Source organism: Passer montanus, unplaced genomic scaffold (assembly GCF_014805655.1).
Source record: "Passer montanus isolate IOZ18808 unplaced genomic scaffold, ASM1480565v1 scaffold22, whole genome shotgun sequence".
NCBI classification, from domain to species: Eukaryota; Metazoa; Chordata; class Aves; order Passeriformes; family Passeridae; genus Passer; species Passer montanus.
The window spans coordinates 10,103,106-10,126,959 of NW_024366815.1; the positions used below are offsets into that span (position 1 = coordinate 10,103,106).

The following is a 23,854-nucleotide window of genomic DNA, read 5'->3' on the forward strand; positions in this document are numbered from 1 at the left end:
CGTTGTCATTTTTTAACCTGGTTTTCAGAGATGTAATGAAAACAAAACATAATTTAAAACTTCGTTACAAGTTTAGAAGCTGATGATGTCCTTCTATAATCTTTTACTAGTAAGGAGATAATCCAAATCTAGTTTTGCAGGAGTAAGCAAACTAAAAATCATTATAGTAAATTAAAATTAAAAACTTGGTGATTACCATATCAGCAATTCAATATAGGATATATCTGCAGCTGGAGGATTAGTTGAACTTCTGTAGAATTATTCACATAATACAAAGGCTATTCCATCTATTAGTGGGGCTAAAAGCAAAGCTCTAATTTGAAATACATTTAAAGTTTGGTTTGCTGTAGAAGTTCTGTGTGTAGATGCTTTAAAAATGTAAGCACCAAGGAAGCCTTGCATCTGAAGAGATGTCTGTTAAGGAAAACACAGAGTCTGGAATTAATTAGTCAAAATATTATGATGACAACAATACAACAATTTAAAATTAAAATTGCTTTGCATAGGAAAACTTATTAGACAGTATTAGAGACTGGACAGAAGTGATGGTTAGATTAATGGTGTCACTGTTGTACTTAGTTGCTGCTATATCTTTTGTAGTAATTTCGTAATATTTACATTTATACAGTATTGCTCACTGGAACCCAGTCAGTTCAAAGTATTAGTGTAGCCCCTTGCCTCTGTGCATAGAAAAGAAGATTTTTCTTTACATAAAGACTGTTTTAAAACAGGGAATGGCTTAATGTTTCCAAATGCCAAGTAGAGAGCTTGCTTCCAGTAGAGAGCTATGCCTACTTGGTTTGTGACCTGTGGAGGCTTTCAGAAAGTTTGTTTTCTTCTAAGCTGTAAAGAAAGACAGTGGTAAAATCAAAGTCAAAGCCACTGCTTTTAACTGATGCAGTTAACCCATGTCCCTGCCCATACTGTTGCTGCTGGCAGAGGTTGTAGCTCATTCAGGCTTTTGTAGCTGATACACAGGAATAACTGTTAGCCTGAACATTTCCCATCAACGCTGTTTAGTTTTGTTGTTGGGTACAATCGATGTAAACAATTTGGATGACATTGAGACAGATTTTAGGCTAATAATCCTTTTAAAATTCTTTCCTCTGTACTGGGCTTAATGAGAAGTGGAAGCCTAACACTTATTGAGTCCAAGCTTTTAACAGTACATTTTAATGATATTTTTGGGAGAATGCATCAAATATAAGGCATGTATTTTCTGATTCTGAATTGCATTTTTATTACCTTTATTTCACCTGTGATGAAGAATCTCTTTGTTCTTTCAGGAGTGCATTAGAGCCTTAGGCCGAAATAAACCTCACACACCCTTCAGAGCAAGTAAACTTACTCAGGTGCTAAGAGATTCATTCATTGGAGAAAACTCACGTACCTGTATGGTAAGTTGATTTGTTAATTGTTAACTGTTCTAACAATTACAAAGAGAAAAGACACTGCAAATTTAGGCTTTTATGTTTAAAATTGTTTGCACGCTACTGTTAGTGTGTTGGACTTGCATTTACTTACTAATTGACATTTTGTGTGAAGGGGGGTTTCAAAAGGGACATTTCTCAATGGTTTCGATTGAATATTAGGAGAAATTTCTTCACCAAAGGAGTTGTCAAGCATTGGAACCAGCGGCTCAGGGAGAGTGGTCTAGTCTCAATCCTCAGCAGAGATCTTTAAAAAGATGCATAGATGTGGTAGTTAGGGACATGCTGGTGGGCTTAGTTGGGTTAATGGTGGGACTAAATTACTTGGAGGTCTTTTCCAGCCCAAGGGGTTCTGTGATTCTGTGATTTTAGATAATTTGTTCCCTTCTCACTTTTTTATTGACTTTTCTTATTGCTGGTTCTAGTTTTCTAACTAGGCTGGCAGCTAGAAACACTTTCACCTTGGGAAATTTGTTTGGTTTTTTTTAGCAGTGTCTTAATTATAAAAGAGTCTTGTTTGTTTTGCCGAATTCTGGAAAAGAGGGTATAGACTGGAAATAGTGATGAGTTGTAGTTTTTAAAATGACAAAGATTAAACTAAAAGTTGGTATCAAGCTCATCAGAATATGCGTCATGTTTTTGAAGGGGCAGTTGTTGGGATAGATGGGATGAATAGCTGTTGTAAATATATAAAATATATATAAGAATATATAAATATAAAATAGAACATAAATCAAAATTATTGTAAACATTATAAACTATTATAAATATATAAGTATATATAAATATGTAAATAATTGTTGAATAGCTGTAGTGTGCATTTTTTCCAGTCTAAAAAACAGAATTCTTCTGACAGATGAGTGAAAGGACAGATAAAAGTCCTGGTGTCCAGTTGTTTCATTCGTGCATCTGTAACATTTCTGTTTATGAGAATGTGAACTTTCTGCAGTATATACCGATTACTAGGGTTATTTGTGTTGGTTACTTTTCACAGGCTCCTTTGAATTAATTAGTCTAGAAGCCAGAGAAGTCTGCAGGCCACAATGTGTAAACCATGGTCTTTACCTTAAACCATGGTCTTCCCTTTAGCTGTTAGGTAGTTCTAATTCGAAAATGGTGGTAAAATAGCATTTTTATTAACCATTTTTCCTTCGGTTCTTTAATGAAACAACAGGATAGTTTTCTTTCCTAGTGAGACATACTTGGGCAAGCTGAAGATGTTCCTGCTCACTGCATGGGAATTGAACTAAATGACCTTTAGAGGTCTCTTCCAACTCAAATCATTGTATGATGCTGTAACTTCATGAATTCCATGCAAGATTAGATAGCTAGATGGTGCAATTCTAGCAGGTGTATCCACACTGCTGAAAGAGGTTTGAAAAATTAGCCTGTTGGAAGTTACTCTCTGCACATCAAATAATTAACCTCTGTCAATATTTCATGGAAGTTCTTAAATAATAAAAAGAATCCCCTCTGAAAGTGGAAATATGCTTGAACTATTTTTTTTTAATTTTCTCATTCATATAACTATAGTTCACAACTAAGCTTAAGAAACCTCTTTGAGGACAAGATACTGCCTTCAAATTCATTATTCTGCTTTTTTCTTAGTAGTAGCACCACTTGTGACATTCTGTGACCATTGTGAGAAAGTGTTTGTTTTCATGAATTTTTTAATCAAGAATGTAATCAGCAGAGTTTCATCTTAAGATAGGGTCTTGGTCTAACCCCAGCCAGCAATGGGGGTTATTATTAAGGACTTTCTCAACAAGAGAGATTTGGTCCACTGTTCAAAAGTGCTGTTTGAATAACACATTTTCAACTATGTGGTGCTTTTCAATATGGAATACGTATAAAATGATGTAGTAAAATCTTGTGGTTTTTAGCTTACTAAAGGATTCCTGAAATAATAAAATACCTGCTGTATGTTTTCCACTTGCCTTCTGATACATGAGTCTTTAAGGAGGATATTTGAGTACAATTCACTGGCTAGTTTCTACACTTCATTTTTGTGTGACTTTTCCTTTAGTTATTAAGGATATGCTGCAGTTGTAAAAGTTACATCTTTAGAGATGGAGTATTCTCTATGTATATAATCTTAAACTATGATTTGGAAACTTTTTGTTTTTTCAAATTTGTTCAGAAAAATATTTTGAAAGCTCATAAAGTTTTGAAGCTTCTTAATGTGGACAGTTAAGACTAGGATTTGCTTTCTTCAAAAGAAATCCAGAGACCTAAAATCAGCATAAGTAGTTTTTTAAATTTCGTCAGTCATTGCAGTTTTACTGTTCTTGTCTAAATAGTTTGAGAAACCGTTTAAAGTTTTTGAAGAGTTCCTTTGTTGGATAATGAATTGTCGTTTGAAAGTTGCATTGTGACTACACAGAATAGTCTCATTTTTTAACCAGTACTGCTCCTTGACATGTTGCATCCTTCGTGTGCTGCAGTCACATCTGAAGTAGTCAGACCCCTCAGCCCTCCAGGGTGCAAGTAGGAATCTGCAGACTTACACATCCCAACAGTGTTGATCACACTGTGAAGGCTTACAAGCAGTGTAGATAAGTTCAAAATAGGAAGAATGGTTATTACAGATCTTAAAGATGCTCCTGTCCATAAGTAGTGCAGCTTTTCCATCCTTATTTGGAATTAGGAACAAGAAAGTGAGCAACAGAGAGGTCTGAGTATTACAGAATCATAGAATAATGAGGTTGGAAGAGACCTCTTAAGATCATAGAGTCCAACGGATACCCTAACACCTCAACTAGACTATAGCACCAAGTGCCATGTCCAGTCTTTTTTTAAACACATCCAGAGATGGTGTTGATACCACCTCCCTGAGAAGAGCATTCCAGTACTTTATTGTTCGTTCGGTGAAAATTTTTTTCATAATATCCAACCTATACCTTCCATGCTGTAGCTTGAGGCTGTGTCCTTTGGTTCTGTCAGGGGATTATTGTGGCCAAAATGTAGACCTCAGCACTTGGACTTCATTACATGTTAATTAATGTAATTAACATTACATTACAATTAAACTTCATGCTGTTGGACTCCTGTCCTGAGTCCTCCTGTCCTGCCTGATCTGGACTTGTTGGGGCCTGAGGAGAGGTCATACACCAAGAGTTGTGCACAAGTTCATGTGTCCTGAACAGGGTATTCATACTACAGACTAAGGCATCTGCAATGGCACTTACCTAGAGTGGCTGTACCTTATGCTCTTTAAAGTGTTGGAGCAGCCTCCTAGTGTTATAGCGGTAGTAAAGCAAAAGCCTCACAGCCTCACCACTTCCAGTTATCAGGATAGTTCAGCTGTCCCCAGGCTGCATCACATGTAATGATGACTTGGGAAGCCAAATTCCATCAATCTAAACATTACTGTCTGTGGCATGCTCTGAACATTAAACTGGTGGGAGAGATGTATGTATTTTTGACATTATTTGAGTTTAGAAGGGCTTTAGGAAGTTTTAGATTTTTGTTAATTAGCACCCAGAACAGGAGACATGCAGCTGTGTGATCTCAAATATAAGCTTGTTGTTTTCCTTAGTAATTGATGGGTACCAGTATTTGAGGTTTAAACTTAGGTTTGTATGATCACTTCCACCACATTTTTTTCCTTTCTCCTCAGAAGGAGAAATTCCTCTTGGGATGACTACCTCTGCTTTTATACAGGAATGTCAGCAGCAGGATGAAAGAGAAGACAGGGGATTATTTAATCACCATCAGTTTCAGTCTCCTGAGTCTATGATGGCACAAAAATGTTAGTGTATAGGATCATAGAGGTGTTTGTTCTGGGTAGAGCTTTTATGACTGCTTAGAGAAGAGAACAGGTGGAAAAATTGGACTGCTGAGGGAAAGTAGGAGAAATAATGGTCCCACTATTCCCAATCACAGTTTTAATTTTTGCTAATTTCGGGAAAGGTGGTGCTATCTTCAGAGTAATTTGTTTAACTGGGAAAAGAAAGACCTTTCATTTCTAGATAGGTCTCATAAAAGGTTTGCCATCAAGTACTGTTTACAGATAATTTCTAGTTGAGAAAAAAAATATCTCTACTTAGGAAATCAATTAAACTCAAGCTTGTGTTTACTACTATTAAGTTCAGTTTACTACTGTCAGTTCAGTGATGTGGCCAAAATCAGCATAGAATCTCCTTGAACAGAGGAAAGTCTCAAAAGATACATTAAAAAAAATGTAATTGTTTGCAGGATATATTAGACTTAGGGTGTCCTGAGTTGCATATTTCCTTTTTTGAGGAGTGTATTTTTTAAGTTACAATTTCGCATTTACACAGTATGTTACCAAGATGATTGGGGAGATTGAATTTGTATGAATTCTTAATGTTCCTTGTAGGGTTAAAAAAATTAAATTGAAGCTTTGACCTGACATCTGTGTCCCTGGGATGTCGTTGTATAAGGACAGCTGTACATAGCAGACATTTTTTGTAGAAGATCAGAAATGAAACTGGAGATTAAAAAATACATACATTTAAATTTATCTACCCGTTCATCTGTATAAAGTGATTTGCTAATGTGTGGCTTGTTTTCTCCAGATTGCTACAATTTCTCCAGGGATGGCATCATGTGAAAACACTCTAAATACATTGAGATACGCAAATAGGTATGAAAAATGTTATTTCTTAAAGCTGTACTGGCTGTTGATGACTGACATTTCAAATAGTGTTGCTCCATGATGTATGATTATTTTAGCTACTTGAATAATTCAGTGGTAGTTGTGTTTCTTAATGAAATTAAAACTAAATTAGTGATCCAGGCTCACATTCAATTTAAATTGTCACTTTGTATGACCATTACAAAAGAATCTACTAAAAGTGCATCTATGCCATTATCCAGAGATGGATAATGTGGATTGCAAGGTATGTAGGACATGCTACTATTAGTTTTGCCCTTTGAAAGGAACATCTCTTGCATTAGGGATAGTTAGTGTTGGCTAAATACCTTTCTGTGATGTGATTTCTCTTCCCCATCCCTTTTGTGGAATTGTGTGCAATTGCCAGTCTGTATTATATATACATATAAAATTTCATGCATCCCAAATTCAAGCAAATATCTGACAACCCTAAGTAAAGGCTTAAAAAGGCAGAAAGTCCAACAGGTTTTATGATCACTGTAGAGAAATTAGCACCTACAGAGGCAGATGCATCACTTGAGACCTGTACTGCTTTAAGAAAGTGTTCAACTCTCTCCAGTGAGTGTGAAAGGAGCCCTCACCTGCTGCAGTTCTCCTGTGTTTAAAGTCTGTGGAGATGGTGCAATCAGGTCCTGTGTGTCCCTGCAGCCAGACCTGTGACTCAGAGACACCCCATGCTTTGCTGCAAAGGACAAAGGTGGCAGACAGCCTCTGGGCCATCAGAAGCCCTGGCTTTGCCAGAAGAGGCTACCATCTGGGGGTCTGTTTGCCCCAGTGAGAGGTCAGGCAGAACCACAACTGCTTCTGCTTGTCAAGGCACAAAGGCCTGCTAGGAATGCTTACTGCCTGCTTCTCTCAGTCTTCAAACACCATTGTGTCTGGGTTAATGGAGCTAGTAGTAAATCTGCCTGGCTTGGACCAGTCTGTCACATTTCCTCCCTGAAGAGAATGAGGCATCTACTCCTCTGCTTACAGTAACATGATACAGGACCTTGCACATTCAAAACTTGTTGGAACTTCTACCCCTTATACAACTTACGTTACTGAAGTGACTCTGTAAAAAGTCACTACAAAAAAAATAAGCACCTCTTTTTAGTGTACTAAACAGTTGTATTGAAACTGTTTCCTCCTCTTTGTTTTAAAATTGTGTGTTGTTATGGAGAATATACCCGTCACTATAATGTTGCTTCCTGTGTTTTGTATAGATATTTTTTTTCAAAATACTTAATTTCATAGTAGTGAGTTTTAGGTGCTGGACACTAGTGTGTGGGCAGTGTGGGCAGGAGGTGAAATAGAATTTACGCTTTTATATCTGTAGTGATTTATTTTAAAAGAGTAATTTAGTGGAATATTGAATGTAGACCAAATCATGTTAACTATGCAAACTGAAATCTGGAATTACTCTTCTCAAAACACTGCTGTTACAGTCCCCTGCAAATTATCAGCACTGGTTTTGTTCAGTTTTGCTAGTGATCTGAACTGTTTGCAGGGAGTTTAAATATGTCGAAACACTTGTGTTATAAAAATTATTTTGTAGTTAAACAATTAAAGAAGTATTCTAAACAAAGAGTTGTCATTTTAACTGTGTTTATGAGAACATTTTCTTTTAATTTGCCACTGTATTTTGCTGCTGCAGAGTAAAGGAATTTGGAATTAGTCCTTCGGACATTCCCTTCTCACAGGGTAGTGGCAGTCGCTCTGATCTCTCTCCTTCCTATGAGTATGACGACTTTTCTCCTTCAAACACCAGGTCTACTTCATTCTATACATGGAACTTTATTTTTAAGTTTTCTTTTTGGCTGTGTAATTTTACAGACCAACCTTTCATTAGTCCCCTTGCCTTGAGTCACACATACTTTGTTTTAATTTCGGTTTAGCAGGTGATGGTTCTGCATGATATGCAATCATCTTCCCAGTATTTTGTTTACCCTCCTTAAACATCCACATTCTGCATCCAGGCTTGCTAGTTTCCTTCATACATTTAAAAAAAAACAGAAATGGTGATGTCACCTTTGTATATTTAATGGACCAGATCTAACAATTCTGTGTTTAGGGCACTTTGAATGTCTCTGAAAGGGAAAATTTTCTTACATATATAAATATATATACGTATGTCGTAAAAGTTTTTCACCACTCTGAAGATAAATGAAAAATATTTTCCATTGTAGTAAATAAGTGCTAGTTGAAAGAACATTTTTCCCATTAAAGAAATAAAGAATATATTCTAAAACTTTCAGACTTTCATGCATCTTTCATAAACTTGCTTTTAAACAGGCTTTTTTTTGACAGAATCATGGTAAATCTTTAAACTACTTCTATGCTGCGAGAACCTACCATTTTATTAAAATATTTTCACCTTTGAAATTAATGAAAGGATCTATTTATTCTCTGAAATTTTTGGTTGCAAGTTATTATTTTCTTTAGAATTTCTTGGTTCATTTGCTTATAACAGATAGTGCAGAGTTGATTGACTAACTTTTTTAAAGCGCAACTGTATATGCAGAAGGAGAAAGATTGTCAGGTCTGAGGTGCTAAATGTCCTTTTCTTTGAAATATAACCTATTGTCAAAGAGTTAATGCTGAGGCGTTTGAAATTTTTGTCCTAACTGTTAACAAGTAGTAAGATTTCAATCAGAAAATACTTTTTGCCAGATTTACTTTAATCCACATGCAAGTAGTAAAAATGCAAGGGTCCATGTTTTTTAGGAATTGGACTAACATCTTTTTGTCACTGAAAGTACATTAAATTTGTGAAGCTGACATCATCATCTTCCATATTAAATGAATTGATTGTGCATAAACCTGTAGAGCTTTATTTTTGGTTGTGAATGTTTTACACAAGAGGTTACTAATTTTCAAATGAAACATTTTCTGCCCGTAGGGTGAAGGAGCTGACGGTTGATCCTAGTGGTGCAGGAGATATCCGTTCTATCATACACCATGCTCCCAATCAGATGGATGACTTGGAGACACAGTGGGGTGTGGGAAGCTCTCCTCAGAGAGATGATCTCAAACTGCTTTGTGAACAAAATGTGAGTGGTTTACAGAATTGCATGGAAAGAGATGATGACATACAGTGGGCAGAACAAATCCAGATCAATAGCTTGATAGTAAGATCTCAAATACATACAGCATACCTCTTTACTTTTTCTGTTTATGATATTACGCTCATTTCTGTACAAAAGAAAAACCAAACTCAGAAATGTTTCTTGAATGGTTTCTTTATCTTCCTTGCTGCCTAGGGCTTTTAATGTCTAGGCAGGCTGTGATGATTTTTTCCACAATAGCATCACATTTTTTTAGGCAATTGGAAGTTTCCTAAAACTCATCTGTTTTATTTAACCCTTTCTGGTTTTGAGCATTGTTTTCCCTGCATGCAAATCTCATTTCAATTGAGTTTGCCTTTCCCTGCTTGTGGAAATCTGGGTACCCATCATTCCTCCTCCTAGCATCCTGGCTTTCCTAGGGTGAAACCCCAGTACACTTTTTGGGAAGACAGCCACATGGTCTTCCCAGTATGTCTCCCTGGGCTGGAGGAGTAGGGAGCTGAGAGATGTCTTCTAAAGGGCATTCTCCCTCATTGCTGACTATCAGCTTTAGTCCTGGTCCTTAAATTTCAAAAGGGAAAAAAAACACTATTTGTGAAAATGCCCATGAAAATTAGAAAGGAAAAATTCTTACAATCCTAACATTTTTCACAAGACTCAGTTTTGTCAGTCATCTCTTTGTGGTATATCACACTTTAGTAAATTACTTTTTTCCCAGGACTCTTTTTCATAAGAATATGGTAGTGATTCCTAGAGTTTCCTTCCAACCAGATATCCTATCATATCACTTGTTCATTGCTCATGTTGAATGAATTTACCTTGAATGAAACCTTACTTAATGCTTAAAAAAATATTTCAGAGGCATTATGTAAGGAATGACACTGTCCAGCCTACAGAACTTTCCTCTGCTATTGTTGACTATTCATTTCTAAAGAAGCCTTCTTTAGAAGGCTTCAGTTTGTAAATCCGTATGTGCATTCTTCTAATTTATCAGTCACTATGTACATTTTAGATTTCTCCCATCACATTTATTTAACTTTTTTTTCCCAAAGGTTTAATTTAATTTTGATTTCCTGGAATGTAATTGCTGTTCTCTTTTTTTGAAAGTTTTTTTCCTGTCTGTTGCAGCATGCACAACAAAAACTCCTCACAGAAACCCAAAGTTTTCTGTGGGCATTAAAATCTATTAGACATTATAATTCTTCCCTTGAGACTTCCTATTCCCATTATTTTAATTTGTTATTTTTATGTGAAATATTCTGATTTCTGGTATTTGCTAGGATTAGTCACTGGAAATTTTTGGTGAATATTAATTAAATGTAACTCTGTAAATATTTTTAATTTATTACCCCTTCTATTCATTCCTGGAGATTTTCTTAATACTTCTTAGAAGTACTCTATTCTAGTAAATTCTATTTTTGACAGGTTTTGCCTTCTGCATATTTTTTTTTCATGTTCTATGATGAAATGGGTCACATTCAACATTTTTCTGTAGCCACAGTTCTTTCCAGGCTAACAAGGTTAACTGCTGTTTTTAGGAAGAAGAAGTTTCCCCGCAGTTGTTTAGTTTCCATGAAGCTGTGTCACAAATGGTAGAAATGGAAGAGCAAGTAGTAGAAGACCACAGGACTGTCTTCCAGGTAAAAGATGGACCCCCACTTTGTTTTATCCTAATTCAGGAATCCAGGTTTTCCCAATGGAAGTGCGAACTCTTGAAGATGGAGTAGCATGTGATCTATAGTCATTCTGTCTGTCAAAGATTCCTAAACTGATTTATTAGATTAAGCTGATTGTATCAAACAAACAGGAACAGATTCCGTAACACCCATTCTTTTTTCCTATGATTAAAGAGCATTTCTGTGTCATTACACAAATTCAGTACAATTTTCCTTTGCTGGGCTGATAATTTATAGTTATTTCTCTGTCACCACCATTTCTATTTGGTCATCTTCGTCCAAGTATTTTGTCTGAATCTGAGTATTCTTTTGTGACATCTCCCTCTGAGATCCAGAAGAGAGATACGTATTTCAAATGCCTATTTGATTCCATGTTACAGGTACATAGAGATTTCACTTGCTGTTAGTCAGGGCCTTTGGAAGCAATACTTCCCTTGTAGGTCAGTGCAATGGAACCTTTTACAGTCACAAAATCATGGCAACAAGTATTACTTGTTTTCAGAAGGAAATGTGGATTGCTTTGGTTCATAACCTTAAAGCCTTTAGGCAAGCTGTCTGTCTGGCACATCTGTTCCTAGAGAACAGCAGGCCATCATTACACATTATCTCCTCAGCCTAGGTATCTAGCTTAGTAGAACATTGATGTGTGTTCACAATAAAGCAAGATGCTAAATCAAACATCTTAACAGCAGATATAGAGATCTAGTTATTATGAAGCATTAGCCCTGAAGTAAAACATACCGAAGTGTGAAAGTCATGTGCCATATGGTGAGGCTATGTCCTAATGCAGCTTCTGGAGAGAGAGGCTGCATTAGTTTAAGTTGTAATTGCCTCCGTGTGTCCATCTGGCCTTCTGCTGGCGATTATTGCTCCTTCTGGCAGTCTCTGGGAGGAAATGTGTTCAAGCCTAAAGTCCCTTTGTTCACAGCATGGTTTGTTAGTTTATGCTGAGTGTGTAGGTGGGCTGCACTGATACAAAATCCAACAGCAGTACTAGTCATCTTCTGTCAGGGTTCTCCTGAAAGCAGCTGATCCACAACATCCTTTCCTAACAAAAATGGCTAAAATACACCAATGCAAATTACAGCGCTCTACGTGTTCAGGAGTCTTTGTCTTCAATGTACAAGGTTATGTTAGGTGAGATGAATCTTACCCCAGTGTAAGCTCCATCTCTCCTGAAAGCCAAAAACAGACAATTAGTTTGGACTACATTTTCAGTTTTGCTTGGGCTATGGAGGGAAGGACTTCATCTTAATATGTCAGACCAAGCTTTCTAGTATGCCTGGAACTGTCAGCTGCTTTCTTTTTTTTAAACCAAAGCATTTCCAATGGGGTCATTTCTTCTGATCACAATTTTGCATGGTTCTGTAACATTAAAACTCCTGGCTGCATTCTTCTTTGCTGCAAGCTTTTTTCCCGCCTCTTATGTTTTGTAATGCTCAGAGTGCAAAGATGAGCTTTTTTAATCAATCTTTATTGTATTACTGTATGTGGATTTAGATCATATCATAGTAAGTTTAAAGTAGGTATCCTTTTATAGAGTTTCTCTCAAAACAGGGCAGAATTATCTTGGTTCCTTGAATGTAATAAGGACCCTGTGACTAGTGATAATCATCCCAAACTTAGAGCCTGACTTCAAAATTTGACTGTCTAAGGGGAGACAAACATGACAAAGTTCTGTTCCCTAATTTCTCAGCTTTACAACCATCTAATGTTCTGAATTTGAAGAGAACTGGGTAGCTGGGGTTTGCCTGTGACGATGTGACCACTGAAATAAAAAAAAAAATAACGTAGAAAAAAGCAGTTTTGCTGCATTAGGAATTAGGTTTCATTTTTGGATTGAAATCTGTTTTATTGAGGTGACTAGGCAGTACAATGTCTGATCATTGTGCAAAAAAGTCTTAATCAGCTCTTTGTCTTGATGCTTTGCTGATGTATTTTGTTGTATTTTTAAACTTTTGTTTAGGAATCCATTAGATGGCTGGAAGTTGAAAAACTACTTCTTGAGATGACAGAAGAAGTGGACTATGATGTGGATTCATATGCTACCCAACTTGAAGCAATTCTAGAGCAAAAAATTGATATTCTGACTGAACTCAGAGGTAAGTTGCTTTTAATTACTCCTCTGTACACTATTAGCATATGCCATGGAGACTTGCAGTAAAAAGAAGGAGGAAAAAAAAGTGGTTATATTCTAGGGTCTTTTTTCCCACTTATGCCTGGCCTTCAGTGGAAGGAGCATTTATTCTGCAGTCTAAGAACAAGCTCACATCTATGATCAGTTCATCCTAATGTAAAGGAGGAGTCTGTGCTTTATCTCCAGGAAGTACAAACTCAGTCTTGAAACTTTTCTTTTTTAACAAAACACTAAAGGAAGGTAAGAAAATCCAGACCAACTGTATGAAAAAAATAGAAGGCCATGCAATGAGGAAAAAGTAGTAGGAACTCCCATTCCCTGCTGTTGTGTAGTGTAGCAGGGAGCCTGCTGTCATTTTTAAGACTCTGCTTAAGAGTGCCATCAAGCTCTGAGTATTTTAGTTGTTACTTTTTTTTTTCAACAGCCTTTGTTTGAATTTTGTCAGCCTGTGTTTGTTGAAAACTACAGCTAATTCTTAGTGCCTAAAATTAACTCTTCCACTTGTCTTCTAAATTCAGCTTGTCAGTTGGTTATATTGCGGAGATTAATTTTTATTTTTTCCTTTTCATTTTTTGTTAAGTGTTTATACTCCAGGAGACATACTCTATATTGGCAAAAGCTCAAGGGTGGGTTGGGGGGCTAATGGAACAGTTTTTTTGGTCTATGTTAAAAGAACTGTAAGTTAAAATCTCACTTTTTACTCAGTCTGAGTATCTGTTTGGAATACAACAAGCAGATCAAATGTGTCCTGCTTGTCTCCTGAGCATGCTAGTGACACTTTTGCTAGGAGTTGGGAGTTTCCTTTTGTTTTTTATGGATAATGGCTTTCTCTTCAGAAGATGACAATTTGAGACACCAGCAGTGAAAAAACGCAGTTTAGGTGACTACCTGTTCTTCAAAAACCTAGCAGATACTGTTTTTGAAAAGGCTGCTGGAGGTAAAATGCTAAGAGATCTCATATCTTTACTATAACTGGAGTTTTACAGGAGGAAACGTGTATAAAGTCACAAATGCTGTCTTGGTATTGTCTGCGTTGTGCTCATGTCATGTAATGGTCACTGAATTGTTCAGCCTTTACTTCTGTCACTGTGCAACTGAATTTTTTGCCATCATTTTGGTTTCCTTCTTCCCATTCTTGGGCATATTATTGGGGAATGGAAGGGATAGGAATAGAAAAATAAGGATGCTACACTTCCTTCCTTAGGTTTCTCCCATTCTTAGTGAATTACAATGAAACCACTGAATGATGCATTTAACTAATTACAGTGAATAAGTTCCAAAACTTATTCACAAATTTTTTTCACATTCATAAGAAAACGGGGACTAGAACTTACTATACTGGGTTTTAGAATGTACTAGAAATGGCAGACTGTACTCTAAATATGATTTCGTATGTCCCTAAAAGTGGTTTGGAAGGTGCTGGGAAGGAATAGGATATAGGTAGTGTATATCTCCCTAGACTCTGTAAAATAGGAGGAGAATGGAAGTGTGAACAGTTCACGTGCTGGGAATACAATTGTGCAGTTTACAAACCTATCCTGCCTAGAGACAGGGGTAGTATCCAAGAAGACACTAAGTTGCTAAGCAACTTGTTTGTATGGTTTTGAATGCAAGCTTAGCTCATTCCCCTTGTAGTTTGTAGCGTCAGCTATTTTTGTGGAGGAATGTTCTTTGTTGTTTGTTAAGGCTGGGATGTGGAGGATCAGGGCTTAGTTTCAAAATCTGTTGAGCACAGGCACATCAGTTCTCATTCTTGTTTTTTCCTCAAAGACAAAGTGAAATCCTTCCGGGCAGCTCTACAAGAAGAGGAACAGGCCAGTAAACAGATCAACCCGAAAAGACCACGTGCCCTTTGAAAATGGCCTCTGCTGCTAAAAGAATCATGAACCTGTACTGCTGTAGCACACATTTGTTACAAACCTAGTGACCGAGAGAACTCAACTACTTGAAAGTATAAAAATGTTAGAAATGTTTGTGGAAATCTCCTGTTTCTTATTCACCTGAATGACATTTTCAGTTTTATGTGAAATGCTCCTGATGTCTAAAACATGCTTCTAGACCAGACAGCACAACCTGCAGGGTTCAGATCTGTGAAGCACTTTGTTTAAATATTTCATTTATTCCAGTAGTGAAATGTTTGGAAATACTTGCCATATTTTTAATAAAGTAAAACTGTGGCCATTAAAAAGTCACATCACTTCCTTCTGACCATGTTCAGTTTTATGACAAAGACCAGCTGTGCAGTTTAAAATTGAGGCATGCATGCACACCTCACTAGTGGTTTTACGTAACTTCTCTTCCACAAACAGCTGTGCTTAACTCTTCCCATTCTGTGCCTTGATGAAGGCTACTTAACCCTAAATATCCTCTTTTGGAAGCACAGCCTTAAAAAATACATTCCTTATTTGTCAATATAAATTACTTTAGTGTGTGTGTGTTTCAAGAAGACTTATTTTTTGGTGGATAGTTTCATTTCACAGGATGTGCCATATCATTTTAAGAGAAACTGCAGGCTGTTGAGAGTGGTTGAACAGCTGGACATTCCATTTCTCGTGTGAAAATCTGGAATCTTGATTTATTTGAATACCATTAAAAATAGTTATATAATTTTAACATTTGATCTGTAACAATTAAAAAAAAACAACCAAAAAAACCAACAAATCAACAAAAACCCACAAAAATATAAATTAGTTGATGTATATTAAAGGGTAATGTTTTAAGTACTGAGGAGAGTTGTATCTTAGGATAATGCAGATAATATGATATGTGGTATGGTGTGATAATGCTATGTATGGATAAGTTAACTATCAAACTTTGGGGATATATATGTCCATACTGGCCTTTCACATACTGTTTTAAAAACTTGGATTTTGATGCATGACAAAGTTACATGTACATTAACCGTAGTTTGCAGGTAGCTTGAGTAGTTCTGTTGCTTTAAGAAGTAGCTAATACCTATTTTTCCCTTTGTACAGTGCCAGCAGCTGAAAAGTGGGGTGAAATTGCATCATTTGACGATTTTGCACAATACCTCTACCTAGCGCTAATAGAAATCCCACAAATACCTGAATTCTCACAAATGGCGCCATGTGTATCAGCACTTTTTAGGTGGTGGCACTCAAGTTATTTTTGCAAGTCAGTATGCAAAAAGGTTGACTTTTCATGTAAGAACTGTAGATCTCTCTAGGAGTTCTCCCTCTTTCCAGGACTTTGTATCGGCAGACTTTCCCTTGGAAATGTTTAAAAACTACTTTTGGATATACAAGCCTGTTTGTTTGTGCCAGGCCTGGAGGGGGGAATAAAGGGAAGGCAATGAAAAGAGAGTTAAATGAGCCAGAACTTCTTGTAGTGTTTAATGTTTGTATCTCCCATAGAAAGGTAGGCTATGGGAAGCTCTTGTCGCATCATGGTTAAAAATAAAAAATCCTCTTGTGTGTAAACATGAAAACTGAAACAATGTAGATTTTACATAATGTGTTTAATAAATTAAGCTATTAAATGAATTACATCTGAGAATTTCTGTTATGCTTTGGGAAGGGTTTCAGTTTGTAAGTACATCAGTTAAATTTCTGAAAAGGCCTCTGCTTTCAAAATAAAGCCAACTCTTATATACAAGTTCATTATATGGAAGTTCCCCAGACCATTGTCCTGACTTTAATTTTGCAGCAGATCTTAAAAAAAAATCACACCTCTTTCTGAATATTTTTTTAAGATCATCACCCATCACAAGGAAAAAACCAGTGGAATAGAAGGCAATAACTTCTGTTAGCAGATGATATTACAGCTCATCATATGATATCAGAGGTTTTCTCTAAAGCTGCCCTAGACAATTGTCACTTTCTAAAAAGCTTCTGAAGACTGAGGCATCCCACAGGAGTAACAGTGGCTTCCATACTATGTGTCCAGGCAAGCCTAGCACCACAACCAGGCTATGGCCTACTGTGGGTCCCAAAAGGACAGAAAAGACAGCACCTTTTTACAAAGCCCTCTAAATTACATGTGTCCTGTCAAGAAGCACATGCTAGCTGAAACTGTGTCTACTGCCACTCTTTGTACCTGAGCCTGCTATAAGTTAGATCTACACCTGATACTGAAGCAGTTAGAATAAAGAAAAATTGATAGGGCTGGCTGTGGCACTTGAATTTCTGCAGCCCATTGCCATAACAGTCTGAAATTACTTGAATAGGATTCAAACAGGCTTATACTCTATTCCTCTCCAGTAAAACAAATGCATTAAGGAAGTGTGACACGTATCTTCTGCAGCTGTTCCTTCTGTATCAGTCCAACCATATTCGTGGCTACCTACCTAACTCATCATTTGGTTCTGCATGAAGTGAATCAGCACTAGAATTACTGAATTATTGTGAAATAAATGTGCAATTCAGGTTTTGAAGTCAATGCTTCAGGATGTCAGTAAATTTGAGTGCCTATTTCTATACATGCTTCTGAATCAATTACTTTAAAAAAAGCAATGGGATGTCAATGGGGCTGCTAGCTGGACTCAGGACATCTTTTTCAATCTTAATGATTCAATGATGTGTATAAATAAAGTTCTTCTTAGAGGAGGTTTTGCTAAATCGCATGCTGTGAATTTCACTGAAAGCTATGATCTGTGCTAAAACTTTTTCCTGCATTAACAGTGAATGAGTTACCTTAAAAAACAGCTACTTGAATTTAGTTACGAAAAAACCCAACCCTGTGGTCTGTGTTTATGAGCCCTGGCCCATTGGTAGGTTTTTTCCCAGTTTCTACAGTGGAGGAAAGGGTAAAGGCAGTAATATAAATTATATCAAGCCCACAAGGTAAATTCTTTTGTTTTCTCATTGGGGTTCTCTAAGAGAAGCAGACAACTAACAAGCTTGAAGTGCTGGTATTTACCAGACGCATGAGAGAGACAGGCATCTCAAATCAAAAGGAAGTGTTTAAATACACTTTAAAACAAACACACCAATGATTGATTAAAAAAAAAAGCAATTACTACAACTTTCCTTTTGTTGTCCACACCCATTATGGGTTGTACTGTTGAGTATTGTACATGAATATACTGAGATGAAGTCCATCATTGGAGAACATAGATTTCAATTATCATCAATCCATGTTTTGGATATATATATAGGAAAACACAAGTCATGACGCAGTCCAGCACCTCGCTTCAGCTCTGAAAGAATTTACTGCTTACTGAGCAGCAGCTTCTTGCCTACTGTCTGTGATAGAACCATATCTAACATTTTGAGTCCAAGCATACACACTGTATTCTGTTCATTGCTTTTAGGAGGAGCTTGTCCCACTGCAGTCACTCTGGCTTGGGTAAAACTTTGGTGAAAAAATACCGCATCTTTCGTTCTTGTAGGAGTATCTATGAAAAATGGATGCCTTCTGAATTGAAGCCATGTAGTAATCTGAAAGATTGAAATATGTGTATTACAATTCTAGCAATTTAAACTTCAGCTTGAGGCATTTTTAAGATGTGCAAAGAAAATAGCATGAAAGCAGCCATCACTGATCAGCCACAAAGAAAGAATTTTAACAAATCTGAAACCAGAAGTTATTAGCAAATTTGCCATTTCAGAGACGCAGGTTTGTTTTCAATGCAGTTTCTTATGTTGGACCCTACCAGGTTCACTATGTGTTTTCAGAGAGCATTACCTGTCTTAGTTCTCCAAATGAGAAACAGCTAGGAACTTTTTATCTTCAATTACAAGAGGATTAATAATGCCACCGGAAGTAAGAGTGGATTATAGCAATTAATCATTCACATTTAAAATTATGCTACAGACTACAGCCTAATCCTCAAGGCAGAGAAAGGCCATGTAAGACTCTAGAGAAATTTTAATAAAGAATTTACACTGTGGCCATTTTTAAAGGAGACACAGAGGGTATAATACACGAACACCTGAAACAGGGATCCTTAGCTAGTTGCTCTCAATATTATAAACAGCAATTAAAATAAATAAGTAGGCCTTAAGTATTCAGGACTGGAAGCAAGGAGTGTACTAAGAGGGAAACCCTACTATTCCTGTGCAACCCAATACTAATCAGATGTAGATAGAATTTAAAGAAGCTTAAAAGGAAGGCATAAAGAGAAAAAAAAAAGAATACCGAATGAAATCATCTATATCCATTGAACGGGCTCGTTTTTCAGAGTAACCAGTATCTTTTAGAACTGTCTGTATTTTCTCTGCAATTTTGAAATTTTCAGGGATTTCCTGTCAATGAAAAGTGGGATAGAAATTATTTTCCATTCAAAACACAGAGAAGGCTCATTTAAATAATCTAATTATTTCCTGCTCTTAGAACAAGTTTCAAGTGAAAAAACGTAAGTTATGCTTTTTCTGTTATGGATTATTGTATTATTCTGTTGAATCTGAATTTTTTATCTCAGTTCATTCATTATACATGACTCACAACAATACTGAAAAGCGGACAAGAAATATTAAATTAGTAAAAGACCTTGAGACATACATATATGGACAATATTGTAATAATATACTTGATTTTAAGCTTTTATACTATGATTTAATTATAATTACCCCTTTAGATTTTTCACTAAGAAAAGAGACAAGTTCCTCCCACCTTCAAACTCTTTTGGAAAATCTTTGATACATTAAGCTTTTCAATGTTAATTTTTTACTCTTATAAAAGTCAGAATGTAGGTCACAGTACACAGAAATAGAAGAGATTAAGAAGGAACTTACTGTATTATGTAAGGAACAATGAACTCGGTAATTATGATCCAGCAACTGCTCTACTGCACTTGATCTGAAAGAAATACACGTTTGCATGAAAACTGAACTGTAACTATTGTTCACTCAATTGGTAGTTAATGTCTACTATAAAAAACTGTAACAATTACACAGAAATGTTCTTTTTAAAAAGCTGCCTAGTTTTCTTCTAAAAGAAAAAGGTTGTGACACATTAGTATAAATCTTCCACCATGGTTTATCGCTGACTATGCTATGCATTTGCACAAAAGAAATGGTTAACTGGTTCTCTGATTGAAGTTACTTACTTAAATGCTGCAGAGAGTGTCTTGTTTTTCCTAACAAAGGCTATCCTTACCAGACCATCCCACTCCTGGAATGGAAAATTTCATAATTTTAGAAAGTAACATACAGCTACTACAAACAAGAACAGTCACTGCTGACACCTTCAGAACAATACTGAACACAAAGGAATACCCTTCATGGAAATGTCCTTGTAAACAACACAAAACCAGCTGTATCTTGGGCAAAGCAATACAAATGGAGGAGAAAATATTTCACCCCCAAAACCCTTTGAATTGTACTTTTTCATGCCTAGGTGTTATTATGTGCAGAGAAGGCAGACAATTGAAGAAAATCTGACTAACCTTGGGCAAGGCTGAAATGGTCTTAAAGCGTTTTAAAAATTAAGAATACTCTTCTATAACATTTGTCTTCTGAGATTACACACACTCATCTGAAGATAAATCTCATATATTCCTTTGATCAAAACCTGCAAAATTATCAGCCAGAAACATCTCTGGGAGATGTAAACTATGATGAAAGGGACATTATTACTAGCAGTTCTCAAAGTGACCGTGGTCTTATGAGTGATACTGTACACAAAGCTGCCCCAGCTGATGGTGGCATGTTCTGTTAATGTCATAACACAAGCCTGATCAACAGAGAAATAAGCTTTTTGGAAACTCCAATGAGTAACTGGTAGTTTGTGTTAGAATCAGCACATGGAATTGAGTAGAAAGTGTGAAGAAATACGAAATTATCACTAACATGTTACGTTAAGTATACACTGCTCACCTGGAAGTTGATAGGTGGTGGTGGGTTCTTTGGCTCTATCCTGACAACACTGGATTCAACTTTGGGAGGAGGCCTGAAGTTGTTCTTTCCAACCTGTTAGATAAGAGCAGTCAAAGAGCTGTGTGAATAAGCAACAAATTCCTCACACCCCTTGCAACACTCTTCTTCTGTGTTAGACAGCCGAGCTACCTAAAGGCAGTGACGTACCTTCATCAGATGGTCCACTCGAGCCAGTAACTGAGTATTAATAGAGAGCCTGCAGTACAGTTTGCTTCCTGGTTTTGCAACCAAACGAAGGGCAAATTCCCTTTGAAACATAAGGATTGCACACCTGAGAGTAACAGAAATGAGAAAATTGATTCTAAGTATTCAGTTTTTATGTCAGCAGCCAACTAGCACACTTTAGAAAACACACAATATGCCTCAGCACTTAGAAGAGTAAATGTTTGTAATAAACAACTCTGCCTTGATTGCTGTGTTGAAAAAAAAACCCAAAACCCACAGAACTTGGTGAAGCCATCCACGTCTCCTTAAAGCTATTACATAATTTGATTATCCATACTGCTAAATGGATCAGGATCAAAGAGACAGTCTAGTCTGCGAGTTGCCTGACTGTAATAAATCATTTAGAGTAACTCTCTGCTGAGTCCTTCAAATCCAAGCTTTCCAAAAATTGACTGATAACGTTACCAATGTTCCTCTGAGACAAATCAAAAGCTGATGATGTACTGATGTCTGGCACACAGACAGGACAGTTACATTTTTAGATCAGACAAGAAAGTCTGACTTTGGCAAGACTTGGTTGGCACTGATTCTACCCCTTCCAGCCTAAATTAGAGAGGAAGGTATTTGAAATGCTATGATGCCCTGCTTATCCCTGGAACAATACTAAGGAGATGCAACTCCTGTTTTTATCTCCTGGGCACTCACTGCTGCCAAGTTTAAATTTTCTCCTCATGCTCAATACATCAACATAAACTTAATTTCCAGGCACTGTCAGAGTATGCATTACAGAAGAACGTTAGTGCAGCTCCGATCCATCAAACTTAGGAATCTTAGGAACTAAAAAATACTGGATTTGAAAATACTTTTAAAACTGTTTTTCTTCCTTCCAGGTAATACAGAGCTCTGTTCTTCCACATACCTGAAAAAAGGTCGATGAAGCAATAACTTGAAAACAAAAGGTGAAGAAATCTGAGAAAAAATAATGAATAATGTTACTATAATTTCTGGGAAATCAGCATTTAAAAATAAATTTTTTAATGTTGTTGTATGCTATGTTGTTTGTCCCGTTACCTGGTAAGGCAAGTTAGCCACACATGCATCAAAGAATGGTAAATCTGTTTTCAAGACATCTCCAACCTTGATTTCAAGTTTGTTTGCTAGACACCTGGGTGAAAAGATACACTGTGGTTATCCTCAGAGAAGCACTGTTGCCACAATTTGTGCCAAAGTAGCTCCGCTGCTTTAAGTGCTCCCTGTTTCCATAATTGATACCTACGTGCCCTGGACTCTCTTCTGAAGCTCACCAACAAGTCTAGGGTCAATTTCACATGCAATAACCTAAAAAAAAAAAAGTATATATTTGCAACTCCATGCATCTCCTAACTGGAATTTAATCATAAAAACCCCAACCCTCTATCTGTTGCTGTGGGTTTAAAGAATCCTTTCAAAATCACTATTAGGCTGTGCACCTTCCACCCTCTCCAAATACAAGCAAGCTTTACCATATAAATTGATAACAGCCATGTAGTTTGATAAAACCACACAAAACTTATGTGTTCAGCTAAAAACCCACTGGGATTATTCATATGTTAAGAAAAGTATCAATGGCGTAATTCTACTTATGTTCATCACACCCATGAAGACCCTTCTGTTTGCCATAGTCTGAGCCACAGCACAGTCAGAACCAGGGAAGGGGGTGCATGTAAATTTGCATTTACTTTTTTCACTTTCTCCAGCATCTTTACTGTCAGGTTTCCAGTTCCCGGGCCCACTTCCAGAATGACATCCGTGCGGCGCAGGGCAGCCTAAGGACAAACAGCATTTGAGTGCTTCCCTAGCACCAATTCCGTGCAACCATTTGACTTTAGAATGAAACTCAGCGCTTTTGACACAGTAAGAAACCGGAACGGGTACGCAGGCAGCGTGAGACTCGTTCAGAAAGGAAGGAGGGCACGCGGGGCGCAGGACAGTGTCCTGGCGCTGCTCCATGCCAGCAGCCAGGCCAGGAGCGAAACCAGCGCCGGGCCCGGGCCCGGAGCCCAGCCGCGGGTCCCACCTTCTCGATGATGCTGTTCACCACGAGGGGGTTCTTCAGGATGTGCTGCCCGGCCCCGGTGTTGAAGAGGATGCCTAAGGAAGAGACCGGCGTGTTACCGCGGGCAGCCGCCGGCGCCCCGCCAGCCCCGGCTCGGCTGCGAGCGCCGGCCCGGCCTCCGCTCCGGGATCTCTCCCGCCCGCCCGGTCCGGTCCACACTCACCACCGGCGCGGCCCTCCCGGCGCTCCGGCCGCTTCCCGGCCCGCGCCTTGGGCATCGCGGCGGCTCCGCTCCGATCGCTCCGGCCGCGCCCGCTCCGCTCCGGNACCGCGGCAGCAGGAAGGGCGCGCGCGTGTGGCGGGCAGCGCGCGCGCTCGATCCCGCCGGGAACGGGATCCCGCTGCGTGCGCGGGAGCAGCCGTGAGACCCAAGGGACCGTGGCCAGCAGGGACGGCGGAAGTCAGCGGGCCCACAGAAGCTTTATTAATAAATGGCACACGGCCTAAGAGTGGGTGTGTTTAGTACCCTGACCTAGCCCGAAGGCAGACGGCAGTGGGAGAGGGGAAGGGAAGGGAAGGGAAGGGAAGGGAAGGGAAGGGAAGGGAAGGGAATTTTCCAGGGCGACCCTCATCGATCCCTGCCGATGAGACAGCGCAGTGCCCGCCCGCTCAGGGCCGAGCCTCGGCGCCGGTGCCGTCCCTCCCAGCGCTGCCCCGCCAGTGGAGCACGCTCGGTTTTTCAGTCCTCGCTGTGCTTTTTGCTTTACTTTCCGTATCTATCTTTAGCACTGCGTTCTGACACGAACGTGATGCCCCGCCCGTGCCGTGCCGGGAAGGTTTCCGCGAAGCGCGGCGGGATGCCCGGGCCGGGATCCCCGGGGCGGGAA

At 38.1% G+C, this 23,854-nt stretch overlaps 2 protein-coding genes across 9 annotated transcripts in view; one reads left to right on the forward strand and one right to left on the reverse strand.

The window, feature by feature from the left end:
- KIF2A (kinesin family member 2A) overlaps positions 1–17,327 on the forward strand; it is a 59,881-nt gene extending 42,554 nt beyond the window's left edge. For 4 of the 7 annotated variants that reach the window (XM_039709959.1, XM_039709961.1, XM_039709958.1 and 1 more), the window contains exons 15-20: positions 1,287–1,397; positions 5,972–6,039; positions 8,951–9,101; positions 10,655–10,756; positions 12,759–12,894; positions 14,700–17,327. In XM_039709959.1, the coding sequence (XP_039565893.1) occupies positions 1,287–1,397; positions 5,972–6,039; positions 8,951–9,101; positions 10,655–10,756; positions 12,759–12,894; positions 14,700–14,785 (654 nt within the window). In that variant the 3' untranslated portion in view covers positions 14,786–17,327. Of the gene's footprint in view, positions 1–1,286; positions 1,398–5,971; positions 6,040–7,705; positions 7,820–8,950; positions 9,102–10,654; positions 10,757–12,758; positions 12,895–14,699 lie in introns of all 7 variants that reach the window. The other 3 variants (XM_039709957.1, XM_039709955.1, XM_039709954.1) reach the window with 1 other exon arrangement.
- A 405-nt stretch (positions 17,328–17,732) lies between these two features.
- DIMT1 (DIMT1 rRNA methyltransferase and ribosome maturation factor) lies at positions 17,733–23,293 on the reverse strand. Of its 2 annotated transcripts, XM_039709963.1 has the most exons (12): positions 23,191–23,293; positions 22,989–23,062; positions 22,651–22,737; positions 22,209–22,270; positions 22,004–22,097; positions 21,852–21,901; positions 20,915–21,038; positions 20,708–20,800; positions 19,939–20,003; positions 19,625–19,688; positions 19,029–19,135; positions 17,733–18,328 (listed from the first exon to the last, which is right to left on the reverse strand). In XM_039709963.1, exons 1-12 carry the CDS (start codon positions 23,243–23,245, stop codon positions 18,286–18,288), a joined length of 918 nt encoding a protein of 305 aa, XP_039565897.1. In that variant the 5' UTR covers positions 23,246–23,293; the 3' UTR covers positions 17,733–18,285. The 2 variants fall into 2 exon arrangements, with proteins under 2 accessions (XP_039565897.1, XP_039565898.1); XM_039709964.1 differs by lacking the exons at positions 22,989–23,062; positions 23,191–23,293 and having other exon boundaries at positions 20,915–21,042; positions 21,855–21,901; positions 22,651–22,730.
- Between the last annotated feature and the right edge of the window lie 561 nt (positions 23,294–23,854).